At 40.1% G+C, this 18,928-nt stretch overlaps 1 protein-coding gene across 1 annotated transcript in view; it reads left to right on the top strand.

The window, feature by feature from the left end:
* Positions 1-18,928, top strand: part of LOC137278135 (vacuolar protein sorting-associated protein 45-like) — a 64,814-nt gene that overhangs the window by 27,704 nt on the left and 18,182 nt on the right. The window contains exons 6-9 of the mRNA XM_067810305.1: positions 4,992-5,102; positions 5,574-5,708; positions 5,902-6,012; positions 16,072-16,239. Coding sequence (XP_067666406.1) covers positions 4,992-5,102; positions 5,574-5,708; positions 5,902-6,012; positions 16,072-16,239 — 525 coding nt within the window. The remainder of the gene's footprint in view (positions 1-4,991; positions 5,103-5,573; positions 5,709-5,901; positions 6,013-16,071; positions 16,240-18,928) is intronic.

Below are 18,928 nucleotides of genomic sequence, written 5' to 3'. Positions count from 1 at the left end.
CCAGAGCAACCAAAGCCATTGTGATGGCACACAGAATTTCTACTAGACTCTTGTATGATGGCAAATGGCAGTTGATTGAGCATTTTTGTGTGTTCAGGAAACAGGATCCGCTGAATGTATCTTCACAGTTGACAGCAGAGTTTTTGCTTTATCTTCGGACGACTAGGCATCTGAAGGGAGTCACAACTGCCACATATTTGGCTGCAATTAATTCAATTTTAGCGGTTCCCACTGACTTGGAGAACCAGAATTACAGGCCACGCTGTGTTCGTTCAGACTTGAAAATCAGAAATTGAAGTTTCGACCACCTGCATGGAATCTGTCTTAGACCATCTTCATGGTGCACTTTATGACTCCCTTAAAAATGCTTCACTTACTGATTTATCCAGGAAATTGGCTTTCCAGTTGTCAGTGACTGCAGCAAGAAAGAGTGAGCTGCACGCCATTTACATAATAGAGTCAAGTTTGAGCATTGTCGTCATGGTTTTGTACATTTGATACTTTGTTGGGATTTCAGAAGTTCAATTACCAGGACAACTGAACTGGCGGTTTTCTATTCTGCCCTTATCGGTCTGTTGTTGGCACTGGAGATGATGCTAACTTGTTATTGTGTCCATTATTTTGTCTGGTTTGCGCGCTCAAAGCTTACATTGATCGCACCAGCAGCATCCGTGGTAAAGATTATTTCTTCCCCAATCCCAGGTGTTGAAAGCACATGTCAGCAAAAACACAATTGCCTTATGGTTAAGAACTACCATTGTGCAGGCATATATCCCCTTACATCCTCCTATCGACATGAGATTCTAGTGGTTGCTTTGAAGATGGAGCTTCATAGTAAATGTCATCGCCAGTCATTATTTGCGTGGCTGTAAAAGATGTTAATGATGTACACAGGTTCGGACCATAGGTGTTTGCCCAGCAATTCACCATTCCACAAAGTTTGTGACCTCCTAGATTGTGTGTTTCCATCCCACAGACCATCATGTGTAAAATGAGATGTTTTCTTTGGAAACAACAAGGTATGTCAGTTAACTAGTAGAACTTGTGAATTCAAGTCCTTGCAATTTACTTTATTCCTAAAGTTTCTCACGCTTTAAAGGTCCCAGGGTAGAATAGGCCTTCAGCAACTCATGCTTCCCAATTGTGCAGATTGATGCTCATGTTGTTGATCACTGGATTGTCTGGTCCAGACTCGATTATTTACAGACCGCCGCCATATAGCTGTAATATTGCTGAGTGCAGCATAAAAGTAAACTCACTCACTCACTCACTCACTTTGAGATCTTGAAGGCTGGTTCTTGTTGACAAATTCTGTCAAGTAGATGGGAAAGTCATCCTCATACAACAATCTCTGTGTTAATGGCAGAATCTTCAGTCTTATCAGTTGTTGTTGTAATGATTCTGACTGCATGGTTCTGAACTAGTTGAAGACTATGGATATTGCCAGATCCGTTGATGAGTGAATTGCAATAGTCAAGTTTCGGGGCAACATAGGAGTGACTAGGAGCTTAGTTGTCTTGGTGTTTAGGAATCTCTGTATCTTGCCAATGTTGCGAAGATGGATGATTGCAGCTCTACAGGTGTTCAGCGCCTGCTGGTTAAATGACACGGTGTTTGTGAACATCACTCCTTAATTTTTGACTGTTTAACATGGATCAACCAGAGCATCTCCAACTACAAAGGGACAGCTTGCAACCTTGTTCAGCTGCTGTTTGCTGTTGATGACTATGTGCTCAGTCTTGTCGTCATTCAACTTTAAGAGGTTGCTAGACATCCATTTGTGAATACATCTAGTCATCTCATCCTGAAATCCTGCAACTGCAGTGGGTTTCCTTACTGATGTACAACTGGCTATCATGAGTGTATCCATAGAACTGCAGGACATGCTTCCTGATGATGTTCTGTAGTGGAGAGATATCGATAGAGAAAAGCATTGGTCCGAGCACTTATTCGTGGGTCTCGCCAAGTTTGATAGGGTGTGTCTTTGAGTAGGCCTCTTCTAATTTTACCTGCATGACTCCATCTGACAGGTAAGTTCTGAACCATCCACAAGCACTTCCACAAATACCGAAGGGGTGCTGCAGTCTTTCCTTCAGACTGGCATGTTTACCACAAGAGTGGTCACTCTGGTTTTAAACCTGTCAATCCATCAACAGAATTCTTTTCCACACTGTTTCCCCAGTTTTTAGATACAGCCTTGCGAATCAGGATGTACAAAGTATTTCGTTTCATGTTTTATACACAAGGAAAACCAAATCCCGAACTAAACAAATAATACAAAAAACATTGATGGAAAGTGAAATACAAAAACCCAAATTAATTATAACAACAACCCAAACCTATCCCCAAACTAATTCAGACCTAAAATTAATACTACCTCTTAATGTGTCCCTAAAACTAAGTACTTTATTCCCCCCAGCCACCTATACCTATGTCCACCCTACTATAATTTACGTGCCTTGCTGAAAGAGTAGGGTCAACTGTTTTATCACAAAACAAGTACAGGTCCATCTCAGAACAAACTCTACTTTGTCACAAAGTAAATGGGAAGTTGTTTCGTCTTGAAACAAGGGCTCACCTATCCGTAGACAATAAAACACCTGCTGCATGCTACTTGTATGCTTGATAACAGGCCTGTCCCACTAAGTGCAGTACACACCCCCACCCTTGGAATGGAACCTTCTAGTGCATGCAATCAGTCCCTCCACTGAAATGGCAAAACCAAACAAACCAGTGGCAGCCATAACCTGTGTATGAAATAATTTTACAGGATCACTAGTAAACCGGGCTAGGAACTTTTAAAGTTACTAGCCCAAATGAAAATTTACTAGTTGAACTACATAAAAATACAAAACTTTCAAAAGTAGTTGTTATTTCTTTCATGAAGTTCAAAGTTAAACATCATCGTTACAAATTATCAGGACCAGATGATTCAAATTTCAGTTTTAGAACTATTCAAACAGTGTCAGTCTAGGCAAGCACTCTGTCATTTAATCAGGGCAGGGAACGAGAACATGGCACCATATGCAACTGAGAATTTTTGACAGACTGAAAATTTACACTAGCAAACCATCATTCTATTTTTACTAACCCAGGGAAGTTTTACCTAGCTCTGGGCTACCAGGCTAGTGGTTATTTTGAACACTGGCCGTAACCCATGTGTCTCTGCAAACACTGGTAAGAAAATCCATTTAATATTGCCAGATTTATAGGTTTTTATACCCCAAATTAAATTACTAATGCTCCAGTATAAAAAAACCCACAAACACCTATCATACCTAGCCCCCGCTACAGAATAATACTGAGCCTATGTTTACTTAAACTGAGGAACGGTTCTCTGGATTTTCTTCATAGACTTTCAAGACTTCCCTTCAATGTTTTTCAATAAACAGTTTTCTTTCTTACTATTTAGTCAAGAGAGGTTGACTGGTCATGTTTTTGTTGACATTTAACTTCATCTAACGCTGTGCCCTTCCTTTTCTTTACTTTTTAAGTTTGATTTGATAATTTGTGACATATTGTTATGTCACCTATAATATTCCCAGAAATTATTGAGAATCATGTTGCGTCATGTAACTCATTACGTTTATTAACTTCTGGTGTTTTACTTACATAAACATGTTAAAACATCATCCTTTTACAGTCTCAGTCTTGTTTTAGTACTTTGTTAGACCTCCTCGCTCAGCAATGCATGCCTGAATACGCCTAGGCACACTACCCATCAAAGTTTGTAGGTAATCGTGTGACAGGGTATCCCAATATTAAACCACCTCGGCCTTCATATCTTCAATATTTCTCAGTCCCTTTTGGTTTATTCTGTCCTTCATGACTCCCCACACATTCTCAATTGGGTTTAGGTCTGGGCTGTAACTGGGCCAGTCTAAAACTTCAACATTTTCGCCCGACAACCACTGTTTTGTGTAGCGGGCAGTGTGTTTTGGGTCATTATCATGCTGGAAAATCCAATCATCTTCATACAATGTTTGTGCTGTCGGAAGAAGGTGACCATTTAGAATGTCAACGTATCTTTCTTTTGTCAAGTTTCCCGTGAAAACACACAATGGCGTCACTCCGCGAGCCGATATGCCACCCCACATGTGAAACTTCGGGCTATGTTTGGGTCGCTGGTAGATAGGTTTGACAGTATCTTTGGTCCAAATTTTCACACAATTAGGGAAAAGCCAAACAGAACTTTCATCCGAAAAGAAAACATTATCCCAATCTTGATTTTCATGAGCCCGACACCAGTTTAAACGTTTTTCCTTTTGTGCATCTTTCATCAACGGCGAGGGAATTCCACGTTTTTTCACCCAATTAAGTCTCTGTAATTCCTGCCTAACTGTTTTATTGCATACCTGAGGACTTCCTCTGCTAATCATTTCATTTCTGATGTTCTCAACACTTTTCAAGTTGCCCCTACTCACAATCTGCCCAAGTCTTCGGCGATCCACAACACTGAATTTCCTAGGCCGACCTGCCCCTGCTTTGTGCTCTATCCCGGTTCCTGTTTGAATATTTTTCAAAGGAATACCATGTCTACAAGCTAACACTTTAGCACCAGCCTCACCCCTTTCAAAATCATCTAGAATGAGCTTTCTTTTCTCTCTTGCTGTAAATTCTGCCATGTCAACACAGGAAGCCGTCTGCCAAGACAAGGGAGATAACTCTTGACATAATGAGCTGCCTTCTAAGCCTTCAAGAGTTGTCTCCCTTATTTAGTATGCTTAGTGCATAGTGAAAGCCCTTTTTCCAATCTTAGCATCATTAGAAAAAAAACAAAGATTTTCTCAATAATTTCTGGGAACACTGTAAGTGACAATACTTGTTCCTTTCACAAAACAGGCAATATGAGGATTGGATGATTACAATATGCATTGATGAAGACATCAACCATTGGTTCACCTGTATAGGGTGATAGTGCAAAAACGTTCACTCACTTCTTCTATATTAATGGTGTGAAGTGTTTTATATGTTTGGACCTTGTTTTTCAGCAAGTGATCAACAAAGAAGCTGCCTTGTTTGAGTTCCGTAAGACTGATGTGGCACCAGTCCTCCTGATCCTAGACCGCCGAGATGATGCAGTCACACCACTCCTGAATCAGGTGACCATGCATGATAAACATTCAGTGCATCTGCACACAGTTATGATCAGCGCCACCAGAAACCAATTGTCAGAATCATCTCTACATATCTAAATGTATTATGAGGTTAAGAAACATTTCAGATTATGACTTCTCCAGCTGTATATTTTGGTGGACTAGTCGCCCAATACAAAGTTTTCTTCACTTCTTATCATTGGTTTGATTTCTGCTCATGGTCTCAAACATAATTTCACCTCTATGCTACAAATAGTAGAAATCAGTGCAGACTAAAGCCAAGATTGTGATTGGTGGATGTCTTGCAAGCAAAATTGGAAGTGCTGCTTTCATGTGACTGATCTAATCTGGCAAATGTCAATTGTGAGCTTTTGTTAACTTTATTGATTTACTGCTGTTGTGTTTAATGAATGAGCCTTGAAAGGGAAATGAGGTAATAATCATTTGTAATTTATGATTTGTGACTCATGTTTATAGTGGACCTATCAGGCAATGGTACATGAGCTGTTGGCTATCAACAACAATCGCATAAATCTAACCAGTGTCCCAGGCATTACCAAAGACTTGCAGGAAGTGGTGTTGTCTGCTGAACATGATGAGTTTTATGCCAATGTAAGTAAGCATATTTCTTAACTGTAACGTGTTCATGTTCAGGGCCCTTATTCTCAAAATGTTCGTAGCCCTAAGAATTCTTACGTTTGAACATGTGTTTTAAAAATGGGCTTACAAAGTATGTAAGACTACAAACTTTTAGCTAGCTATCGATGGCATGCTCTAAATGTTCTTGGTGTTTTGTTTTTTTCAGAATATGTACGTGAATTTTGGAGAGATTGGTTCAAATATCAAAGATTTGATGGAAGAATTTCAAAAGAAATCCAAAAGTCAAGCAAAAGTGGAATCTATTGCTGACATGAAGGTACAGTCAAATTATCTGTTTTATTGTTCCTTATCCTGACTCATGCTTATTTGCATATCTCCTCTTCCCTGGCAAAAGTAGTGGAATACCTGAAATTCCCTGAAGTTTCCATCTAAGAGAAGCAGACATGAAATACACTCACTCACATGTTGCCTCCCCTTTCCCGCACAAATGGTCAACTGACCATGTTTGTCACTCTCTCCTTATCGCCCGACGTGGGCAGCTGGAGGTATCCAGGGTTCCGATACAGCGATAAGTTCTCTTTTTATTTTGGTCTTTTAAACTAAATTCTGGTCGTATACGGTATTTACCTTTGTATATGCATTATGTTTTTATCCCCCCGGCATGTAATGCAGGGGGATAGAGTTGACGCCTCGCCTGTCCGTCCGTCCGTCCGCCCGTCTGTCTGTCCGTCCGTCCATCAGTCCGCCCGTAATCATTTTGTTTCTGGAGCAGAACTCAGAAACCGTTCAATATTTTTTAGAACAAACTTGATAGATATAGTAATCCCAGCCTATCCTTGTGCCTTTTGCTATTTACAGATTTTTGGCATTAATATTTTTTTTGTTTTCCATGGAACATTTTGGTGTTAGTCTTATGGTGGGGTGGGCTTCATTTCCGGGACAAACTCAAAAACCTTTCAATATTTTTCTGCAAAACTTGGAAACGTGGTGCCTTTTGCTATGTACAGGTTTTTGTGATTTATTATTTTCTTGGTTTCCATGGAAACGTTTCGGACATAGTCTCAAAATGGAGGGATGGGCTTCATTTCCGGAGCAGAAGTCAAAAGCTCTACACACAATGTAGCAGTTTGACACAGACGCCTTCATGCAACAGTTTACAATGCAGATGATGAGTTTGATGGAGCAGCGTTTTGAAGAAGAGAGAAGACTGCACTCATCATCATCGTCAGATGCAGCTGGAATGAGCACTCAACTAGATCTGCCAGAAGATGAAGCGGAGGTATATGCACGCACCCATGGGAGAAGATCGTCGCCAGCATCCCCTACTTCACATCGCAGTTGAGAGAGAGATCCACCCACACTGAGTGGTTGCACTCGAACGAGTGAGGATTTGCACTCGCGTGAGTGCACTCTCGGGACTGCTTGTCAACACAAATCTTCTTCAGTCTCCTCAGCTCATCAAATGCGCCACCAACAGTCATCATCCCCCTCAGCCGTGGACTCTCACAGGAGGGATCGTCACCACACAACGAATACCTCACACTCATGGAAGGATGAAGATAGACATTATCGAGTGTTGTTACTGGAGGAAGCCCTCTTCTCGGACTTTGAAGTCACATTGTGGAACACAAATGGACTAGACTTAGTCTCACCATCTAAGGACTCCAATGAAGTTACAAGATGAAGAATGACGATCAGTCCAGCCCGTAACAAATCCTACTAGGTAGATGACAAGAGACTTGCTCAGCTCAACACCACTATGAGGCGCACCTTCTTCGGATTAGCTTGAGAGCCATCAATGAGACTCTCATCACAAGCTGGTAACTCTGAAGGAGGATCATCAATTTATGGCTGATCATTTAGCCTCTACTATTGTGGGACTGAATCTACTTCGTCGACAAGGTCTCCTGTCTGCAGCGTCATGCCTACTCGGTCTGCTCACGTCACCTCAGGACATGAACAAACAAAGACGTCTACAGCTACGACAGCTATTCCTGAGTCACGGTTTCTTGTCTTGACTGGTTCACGACGCTGGACATCTTGAGATAATACCCGCTTTGGTGGACACGCCAGTTGAAGGTCTGCACAGGAACTTAAATGTTATAGTCGGCATTCAACAACCATCTCTGTGTAGACATGTCTCTCCAAGCATAGGGTGCCCATCTAAACAACGAGGTTGCAGCAGGAATCTGAGAGAAGGAAGATCGAACTCTTCCCATCAACCAGTTGGAGATGAAAGTGGTGATGCATGTTATCCTTCACTGGTTGACAACACTGAAAGACAAGCTACTGATGATCCACACAGACAACTCAACAGTGGCTTTTTACATGTACTAGCAAGGGTCAATGAGATCATCATCTCTACTACATCTAACGTTTCAACTGTTCGACATGGTTGACAGTCTGAATCTCCAAATAAAAGCCTCACATACCAGAAGTCTACAACATCATGGCAGACACATTTTCTCGTCCTCTTCGTCCATCACCAACAGAGTGGATGCTGCATCGAGAGGCGTTTCAACTAATCAGCCAGACATTCGGATCGCCGCAAACAGACATATTTGTAACAAGGTTCAACAAACAGACAACAACCTTTGTATCACCGGTACCAGATCCGTTAGCCTTGGCAACAGACGCTCTCAGCATTCCATGGGAAGGACTAAACACATTCGCATTTTCCCCCTCCAGACGAAGGAACTACAACTGACTTCGGGACTTTTGGGATCTAAACATCGTACTCCAACATCTCACTAGTGATGCGTACGAGCCACTTGATCGGACCTCATTTGAACTTCTAATTCAGAAGACGCTGGTTTTACTTGTCTTGGCTACAGCTGCATGAATGTCAGACTTCAGAATGTCATGCTCTAGACTTCAACCCCACAAGCTTTGATGCTAGTCATCAGCAGACAGCTCATTCGGGTCTATGATGGGATTTTATTGCAAAAAATCAACGGCTAGGTCAACCGGATAGGCAATTCCACATACCGGCATTATCTTCAATCCTGGAACCTCATGATTTATCATCATGTCCAGTCAGATCATTGAAGATATACTTTGTATTTACCAAGTCTAGAAGGCAACGTTTCAAGCACCTGTTTATCCCTATATCCACTGAGACACTTACAGAAGTATCCTGTAACACTATCTCAGTGTAGATCAGAGCTGTTATATTGGGAGCCTATAAAGCAGCAGGATTGGAACCTCCGCGAGCCTCCAATCCAGACAAAGTCAGAGCCTTGGCTTCTACACTAGCGCCACATGGGAACTGCTCGCTATCAGTTGTAATGGAGGGCTGCTCTTGGAAGTCAAACACAGTGTTTGCCAACCATTATCTACAAGACATAGCCACGGAGGACGTCTCTGGCATTCATCAGTTTGGGCCTCTTGTCGTTGCTCAGCAACTAACAGTTCCCTGAAGGCACTGAGTTCACTCACGTGACTTGTGGAAGCCAGAAGCTCTGTGGAGTATAATGGTGGAAAGTCCATGCACACGTCTTAAACAGACTAGCATGAGTGATTAGGACCCTTTACTCATAATGAAGATACCTCTACATGAAGAGGGGTCGCAACTATTTTTGATTACAATATATTGACATTTAGTTGCATCAGAAACTAGCAGGACACTAGTTACTTTCGATGTCACCACATTCCAGTCAACAAAGCCTTCTGCTGAAGACAAGTTCGACTGGATGTGATCCCCCAGAATCTACAATGAATAGTAGATGAGCAGGACCGAATTATCACCATTACAAGTTCCCGCTGGGTGGGGATGAAATTATTGGACGTAATTTTGACAGCCAGCAGAATCCAGCATGGCCTGACCCACCGCCATTTCTTTTGGATTCTGTAAACAATAAGCATGAGTCAGGATAAGGAAAAATATGTAATTTTCTAAATAAAATTGATATTTTACACTTGACTCATGACGAAAGCCCTCCCAGCCGCCCATCACATACACGCTCAATTTCTATAATTCTCGGGTCGGGCAATTTACAAGGAGAGAGTGACAAGCATGGTCGGTCAGCTAACCGTCTGCTTCTTTTAGAAGGGAACTTAAGGGATTTCAGGTATTCCACTACCTTCGCCAGGGAAGAGGCCATAAGCAAATAAGCATGAGTCAGGATAAGTATAAAATATCAATTTTATTCAGAAAATTACAAATTTTCGATCAGGTCAACTAGTCAGAGGCCATAACCGATATATTCTGCATTATCGTGAACAAGAAATATCAATGCTTTACAGATGCATATATTGGTGTGAGACTACTTGCTTGAATGATTGCTTGAGTTCTGTTTAACACAAGTCAACTGTGTTGTTCTGATATTTAAGTGTTACATGATGACAGTTTTTAAATTGGCCTGAAATTTTGACAGTCCAGAAATTTTGACAGTCCATCATAATATTAAATGATTAACATGACCAAGGATTACGTGTCAGGGCTTTAGTGTTCATTTTGCCCAAGTGACATAAATGCTGTGAAATACTAGTCATCTCTGTCAGTAAAAACACCATTCTATTCCGGGGAACCGTTCAAAAACTGGTCATTGATTTTCTACAAAAACTGTCTGGTACATCATACAGATCCTGAAGTGGTGCATATCAGTATTTGTGGCATTTTTCACTTTCATTTCTTCCTGTTTCCCAGTAAACAGTTCAGGCTGAAATGGTGGTAGGTTTTGTTTTCTCTGGAGATCTAAAACATTATTCAAAGGGTTATGCCCTAACTTTGGACATGTTAATGTAGAATCTGAATGGTGCCCATTAAGCCCATTAAGGAAATCATTGAAAATAACTCAAACTTATGCCATACTTACATAAATCTGTGATTTCAGAAATAATTTCATATCACTATTTTCAGCCGAAAATTATTTTGGTACCAAAGCCATTTTCTTTGTTTTATTAAAGTCTTTATTTTTCCTTATTCTGACTCATGCTATTTATCTCCTCCCTCTTTGTGAATGATAGTGGAACACTTGAAATACCTTGAAATTCCTTTCTTAAGGAGGACATACAATCAAACTCACCTATGAGTAGCCTCCCTTTACCTTGGTGCCTTGTTTGTCATTCTCTCTTCTATCGCCTGGTTGGAGGTATTTTGGAGTCCCAGTTCGGCATATATATCCTTTAATTTTTCAGTCCTTGATCTAAATAGGCTTCTGGTCTGTATTTATTATCATTATGTCTTAAAATTATTCATAAATTTACGTCTATTTCAAGTTGTGGGACATGTTTATCATTACTTGAAATTTGTTTTCATTTGATGAAATTGTGCTGCTGTTATAGGAACCAGCTGTTTGTGGCTGATCCACATTTGTTATGCCCATCTTGCCTTAAACAGAATACAATTATTATTCCCCCGGCATGTAATGCGGGGGGATATAGCCGACGCCTCGTCCGTCCTTCCGTAATCATTTTGTTTCCAGAGCAGAACTCAGAAACCGTTCAATACTTTTTTACCAAACTAGATAGATATAGTAATCTCGGCCTATGGTTGTGCCTTTTGCTATTTACAGATTTTTGACATTTATATTTTTTTGTTTTTCCATGGAACATTTTGGTGCTAGTCTTATGGTGGGGTGGGCTTCATTTCCGGAGCATAACTCAATCACCATTCAATATTTTTCTGAAAAACTTGGTAGATATATCAATCAGAACCTAAAGTGGTGCCCTTTGCTATGTACAAATTTTTGTGATTTATCATTTTTTCGGTTTCCATGGAAACGTTTTTGGACTTAGTCTCAAAAGTGAGAGGTGTGTTTCGTTTCCGGAGCAGAACTCAAAAGCCTTTTCAATATTTTTCTGCAAAACTTGGTAGATATATCAGTCAGAAGCTGAAGTGGTGCCTTTTGGTATGTACAGGTTTTTGTGATTCATTTTTTTCTCGGTTTCCATGAAAAAGTTTCGGACATAGTCTCAAAATGGTGGAATGGACTTCATTTCTGGAGCAGAACTCGAAAACCGTTCAATATTTTTCTGCAAAACTTGGTAGATATATCAATCAGAACCTAAAGTGGTGCCTTTTGCTATGTACAGGTTTTTGTGATTTATTATTTTCTTGGTTTTTATGGAAACATTTTGGACCTAGTCTGAAAATTGAGAGGTGTGTTTCATTTCCAGAGCAGAACTCAAAAACTTCTAAATATCTGTCCGTAAAACTTGGCAGATATGTGTGGCAGACCCCAAAATGGTGCCTTTTGCTCTCTACAGGTTTTTGTGATTTATTATTTTCTCGGTCTCCATGGAAACGTTTTGGACCTAGTCTGAAAAATGAGAGGTGTGTTTCATTTCCAGACCAGAACTCAAAAACTTCTAAATATCTGTCCGTAAAACTTTCTAGATAAATGTATGTGTGGCAGACCCCAAAGTAGTGCCTTTTGGTTTTTAAAGGTTTTTGTGATGTATTTGTTTCTTGGTTTCGATGGAAATGTTTCGGACTTAGTCTCAAAATGGAGGAGTGGGCTTCGTTCCCAGAGCATGGCTCAAAAACCATTTCATATCTGTCAACAGATCTTGGCACATATATGAGACGGATCTTGAAATTGTGACTTTGCTGGTTACAGATATTTGGTATATATAATTTTCATGAATTCCATGGAAACAATTCAAACTTGGTCTAAAAAAACAATGAGTAACTCTCAGATTATTTGTCCTGTCAAACATGTGGGGGCAGGGGGGATATGTCATCTTCTGATGACTCTTGTATGTATTTGCTATTCATGAACATGCAAGGAACAAAATTAGAAGGCACTCTCAAGTCATGTCTGGCAAATTGACTGATAGCACTAATTTATTTGTTAATATATTTCTGCTGCTGCTGATATTCATGTTTCTAGTGAATCACTGTGCATGTCCGGGGGAGAAGAGCATGGAAAGAGCAGAGTTAACATCTACATCCCACAAGAGGTCACCATCAGACTTAGGTTTTTCACAGTCGTCTTTGTTGACGAGGACAAAGTCTTCAGCTTCCAGGTCATCAATGTAGTTGTACTCTCATCAATGTAGTTGTAGCCAACATATTTGATGATCCCCATATACTGCTCCCCAAGGTACCAGTTATCAATAAGTCATCTCAGTGCACAGGATCTGCAGGCAAGAATGAAGAATATGACATGGACACATATGGATCATATCAAAGCTTATTTAAAGAAACGAGGATATTCCACAAGAGCAGTGAAGGCAGTAGCCGTGGCTCTACACAGATCGACTGGCATATTATATGATGACAAATTGATGCAATTGGAAATGTGCCAAGTGGAAACGCTTTACATCATCGAAAACCTCACATCCTTCAGTCACAGATCATTTATGTAAGTCACAGATCATTTATGTCATTTACGATATACTCAAGGACTCAAAGGTTCCACATTATAGACTTACCTGTCAGGACTCTGCTCAGTTATCACCATGGAAACAGGGATAAAGCTGATGAAAATGCCAAACTTACTCGCCCTACTGCACTCGTTCAAGTTTGAGGACCAACAATGAAACTTTAAGGCATCAGCTTGGGCTCTGAATGTTGTATTACATCATCTTACCACTTATACATACAAGCCACTAGACCGGACATCCTTAGACTTGTTGACACAGAAAACACTTTTTCTGCTTGCCTTATCTACGGCAGCTCAGATGTTGGAAATACATGCTCTGGGTTTTAGTTGAACACAATTTGACTCTGGACATTGTTATATCACACATCAAAATTCAAATGCCTATTCATCCCCTTATCTACTGAAACAGAAATATTCGAAATACTATCTCAGTATGAATGAGAGCCATTATACTGAGGGCATGTAAAGCAGCAGGATTTGAACCTCCGCATGCCTCAAATCCATGCAAAGTTAGAGCCCTAACATCTACACTCACTCTAGATGGCAATTGCTCACATGCAACTATAACGGAGGGCTGCTTTTGGAAATCGGATACAGTGTTTGCCAACCACTACCTCAGAGACATACGAGATGGGTGCCAAAGCTCTTGACAGCAGAACAGAAACGTGTCAGGTTCCAGACGTCCCTTGACAATTTCAGACCTGGATACATCACTTTCAACCAGAAACAAAACTACAGTCAAAACAGTGGAAGCATCCTGATTCACCAGTTCCGAAGAAAGCCGAGTCTGTTCCTTCAGCTGGAAAGGTGATGGCATCAGTGTTTTGGGATTCCAGGGGTATTCTGCTCGTTGATTATCTTGAAAAAGGTCAAACTATCAACGGCAGATACTATGCTGATCTACTGAACCAGTTGCGAGAAGCAATCAAAGCCAAACGACGAGGGATGATCGCTAAAGGTGTCCTCTTCCACCAAGACAATGCGCCTGTTCACAAATCGGTGGTGGCCATGTCAACAATCCGCGATTGTGACTCATTGACCATCCTCCTTATTCACCTGATTTGGCTCCTTCTGACTTCCACCTGTTCCCCAAAATGAAAAAGGAACTCGCCGGTCGCCATTTTGCAAGTAATGATGACGTCATTTCCGCTGTGACTGATTTTTTTAGGGTAGCTGAAGAAGCTATCGGGCCTTGCAGCATCGCTGGCAAAAGTGTGTGAACTTGGAAGGGGACTATGTAGAAAAATAAATTACAAACGTGGACTTTGTAACTTTTTTTCACAGAGAGGCTTAGAACTTTTCAGCCAACCCTCATAGTTACAGAGGAAGCCTCAGGCATTTACCCAGTTTGGACCACTAAAAGCACTAATGGTTCCACAAAGGCACTGAGTTACACTCACCCTTTAATACAGGTCTCTTGTAGAGACCAAGACGCTCTGCGGAATAAAATGGTTGGGAGGTCATGCACACATCTTGAACAGACTTGCATGAGTGATTGAGCCTGTACTTGTAAAGGAGATACTTGTACATGATGAAGGGTCGCAACTCTATGATGGATATCATGAAGAAAGACTTGCCGTAGATAACTAGTTGGAAGAAGAAACTAGTAATCTAAAGTCTCACCCTTTATCACATATCTTGTAGAGACCAAGGCTCTGAGGAGTGAATGGTTGAGACTCCATGTGTACGTCCAAGACTGGCTAACATGAGTGATTATAACCCTGTACTTGTAACAGAAGATATGCGTACATGAAGAAGGGTTGCAGCTTGTCTTAATGGGAAAATGACATAAAGTTGCACTAGATAACTAGCAGGTTGTTAGTAGATATATATATCCACATGGACATGTCAGAAGTCACTTCACAAGAAGGGAAGTCTGACACGTTGTGGACACCTTAAGGGAACGGATTAAGGTTGGAAGAACAGGACCAATATAGTGCCATTATAGATCCAAGGGGGAGGAATACAGGATGACGGCCAGAGAATACCCACTGTCTGTTGGATTCTGTAAGCACAAAACGTGAGTCAAGATAAGGAAAAATATGTATTTTCTTTTTTAAATAAGACTGATATTTTATACTTATCCTGACTCATGACATCAGTCCCTCTCAACCGCCCCACTTATGACATGTTGGATCTGACTGGGGGTTCAAGTGTCAGGTTTATTTCGCGAGAGTGACAAGCATAGCTGGTCATGTGACCGATGAGAGTGCCAAGGTAAATGTAGGCTACTTATGGGTGAGTGTGATTGTACATCCTCTTCAAGATTGGAACTTGCAGGGATAGTGTTCCACTATCATTCGTAAAGAAGGAGGAGATAAGCATAACACCATGAACCAGGATAAGTATAAAATACCAATTTTATTCAGAAAATCACTGTCTTTGCAATATTGCTTTACCCTTTAGGCTACTCTACTGCCCCTTAATCTGGCCTTACAAATTAAGGCAATTGTTCACTGGTTTCACACTATTAGAGAAGCCCCCAACAGCATGGTTGCTTTCTTTAACAGCATAACAACCAAGTGATAAACTCAGTGAAAGAGTTATCTCTTTGTAAACTTGGCACACTCTACACAAGTGGTGCATTCCATTGAATGTTTTCTGTGTTTTTTGTTTTGAGTCATCTATCTATGTCTTGAAAGTTTTTGACCAAATTCAGCTAATAAAAATATTCTGATAACTATATGTGTGTTTTTGACATCATTGTAGGGTTTTGTTTTGTCATCAAAATTCCAGTTGATGACTGATGAAACATTTGAGATCATTTTACCCTGTGACATCCTGTGACACCATTACAGTTTGAATTTCTGATAGATGGATGATGTCACAGTACATACAATACATCAGTACATTAAATCTAACATTTTACCATGTTAATTGTGCATATTGACAGTTGTACAGGTATATAACCAAATAAGCTATTTTTGCAAATGAACAATTTGTTATGTTCATATGTCTGTAAAGCGACAGCAAGAACTTCTAACTTAGAAAACATATCTTGGCTACCCTACCCACATGATGTTTGTGCTTATTGTTATTGGCAGGCATTTGTAGAGAACTATCCCCAGTTCAAAAAGATGTCTGGGACCGTCTCCAAGCATGTAACAGTTGTGGGTGAGTTGTCCCGATTGGTGGGCAGCCACTGTCTGCTGGAGGTGTCCGAGACAGAGCAGGAGATAGCCTGCCAGAGTGACCACTCAGGAATACTTCAGGTAACTATGTTCTCTTCTCATAGCTACTCAATGCATACACTGTCTCAGTGCCCCAGTGTCTTATGTAGACCTAGGGATACACACTGTCCCAGTGTACACCTTAAGTTCAGACACTTAAGAACATCAGTTTTCGCATGAAGAGTTGTTAAGTCTGTCACTAACTTGGAAAGGATTACTTAATTCTAAACTCAAGCTATCATTCAAGAATTTTTTACATATTTGATATAGCATGACCTGCACACAGGAGTTTGTATTGCTTAGTGTTAGAAAGAAATATAGGTGTATGCCAGTACTATATAAACAGAAAAGGATGTAACGATGAAACCACCCCCTCCTCAGTCAAAGTTAGAGTTCACCAAGACAAATATTTTAAGGCCCCACTGAGGCCAACGGTTGAACGCCAGATCATGTCCTTACAAAATGAGCCATGAATGGTCACAATCAGATTATTATTTCAAACGTTATGCACCACAACTCATTGAAAAAAGCTACCTCTGCAATTTCAGATTCAATCATCAGCAGCATCCACGTTTCTAAAAACTTTATGCAAAATCTATGTATCATTTCCTCCACCGTAAGCAGGCTCTTTTTTCCAAAATCATCAGCAATCATACTCACATGTGGGCCATAAGTGGCCTTGACACTCAGGTGACATGAGCAGTAAATTGGTAAGAATATTTGGAGAAGTTAAATGTTTTAAATATTATTTCATGAAAAGGAATCATTATCAAGTACATTTTTATAAGTTCTAAAATTATTCTTACATCATCCAAAATAGAAGGAATGTTCTAAAGTTCATATTTCGTGCCCATTAGTAAAAACACAAAATCTTACAGTACTGTAAAATGAGAAAATTTTGCGAGCAGGATATTTTTATGATATTGCACTTGTCCTGACCTCACAAGAAAGTTTAGACACAGAAAAGGCATTGAATGTTCATGTTTTTTTTAACTTTATTCCATATTATACCATAATATAACTTCTTTGAAAACAATGAAGCATACTTAAAACTTATTGTCTGTAAGCACTATCTTTTATTAGAAGATTATCAACTCTGTTTTGTCAACGATTCATTCAGTCACTTGCCTGCAGACATTTTGTCAAGGAGCACCGATGCTTGCTAGCCATGTACAACTTTCTTTGTTTTTCTTCACTTGGTCATAGCTGAACACTACCCACTGAACATGGATCAGCTTCATTACACTAATCCTTAATTCATCAAGTTTCGATGTAGCGAAAACATTGAAGATGACAAGTGATTTCTGGCTTAGTGGCAGGTTGAGTTTTTTCTTGATTCCTTTTGTGTAAGGGACAAACACATGATCAACGTAACCCAGCATGCTGTTTCCATTACTCCAAATGACTGAGAGTGTGGGTCACGTGCCATTCTGATGGAAATTTGTAGTGGGCATGGCATTTGTCAGTCTGGCCTTGGTAAATTATTTGTGGGGGTAACATGTCTATGTTGGCTCAACTGCCAGGCAATAATGTTATCTTTCTTTTGTCCTCTAAGCCTACAGTGCCGACTTCTATAGATCCCTGAGAAGCTAAGGTCCATTTGGAAACCGTTACAATTTTCACTCCTGTCTATTTATTACCAATTCCGGTGGAATATTGTACTTAGCCACAGATCAGAAATGAACTCTTCCTTTTGTTCATCAAAGCAGACTGGCAGTTTTCCCACAGCTTTTGTCCCTTTTCTGTTTCACAAAACCAGTATGTTGCAAATATGATTCTACCCAAGATTTTGTGATTGAGATAGGGTGATCGTTTTTTGTTAGTTACAATGCCTTTTGCTGTAGCCACAACAATGTTATTGGTGCTGATTTCCCCATTATCACAAATGCAATGTACATGTTCTCTCACAAGTTCATCAAGTTCTCCCAACAGCAAAGGAAAGGCCTCATCATTCCGCAATGTTTTCAGTCTTTTTCTGCTGACATTTTGGCCATATATGAATCTAACCATGCTTTCTCCAATTTGCTTCTCTGATACTGAACTAAAATGTTTAGCTGCTCTTGGATTTCCATGACTGATGGCATATTTAGCAAGTTTACTTGTAGTCATAGGGGAAAAGTTATTATTCTCACACTTGCGTTTGGCTGTGATGTTGTCTGGGGTATTATCCATCCTGCTTTAAATGGTACTGTTTGCAGCCATCATGTGGGCACATTTCTGTCAAGAATGGTTCTGTAATGTCAGATCTCCACACTTTCTAACTGTCACAAACGTCAACATTTTTCGTTGTGTACTATTGCGCTGATAGCTGGAAATTTAACCATGTGCTGTAACAACACATCGTGCCATTCAGTTTAAAATCGTGCCATTCATTTCATTGACACTTTTAACGTTAAGTGTGTTAATTAGAGATTGTTTTGATCTAGTTTCTTTCATCTGCTTTAATTCCTTTGGTCACCCCAGTTGAGCTGACCTGAACTGAATAATGTTATAATATTATTTCAAACACTCATATATCATTTAAATGTTGATGTTCATATAGACTTATCAAAAGATGATTGCGTGAAGTAAAACCTGATAAACTGTCTTACTAACGAAAAGTAAAACCTGTCCCTATAAAAAAAGTCTCAAATGTGAATATTCTGGGAAAACAAGAGATGACCTAATATATAGTGAGAAGCACTCTACAGGTGAAACTTATGAGAAAAAGTGTCCAGTAAGAGCACTGGAC

Source organism: Haliotis asinina, chromosome 3, assembly GCF_037392515.1.
Source record: "Haliotis asinina isolate JCU_RB_2024 chromosome 3, JCU_Hal_asi_v2, whole genome shotgun sequence".
NCBI lineage: Eukaryota > Metazoa > Mollusca > Gastropoda > Lepetellida > Haliotidae > Haliotis > Haliotis asinina.
Note: the sequence above shows the minus strand (reverse complement) of the source record. Positions and strands in the feature narration are given on the sequence as shown.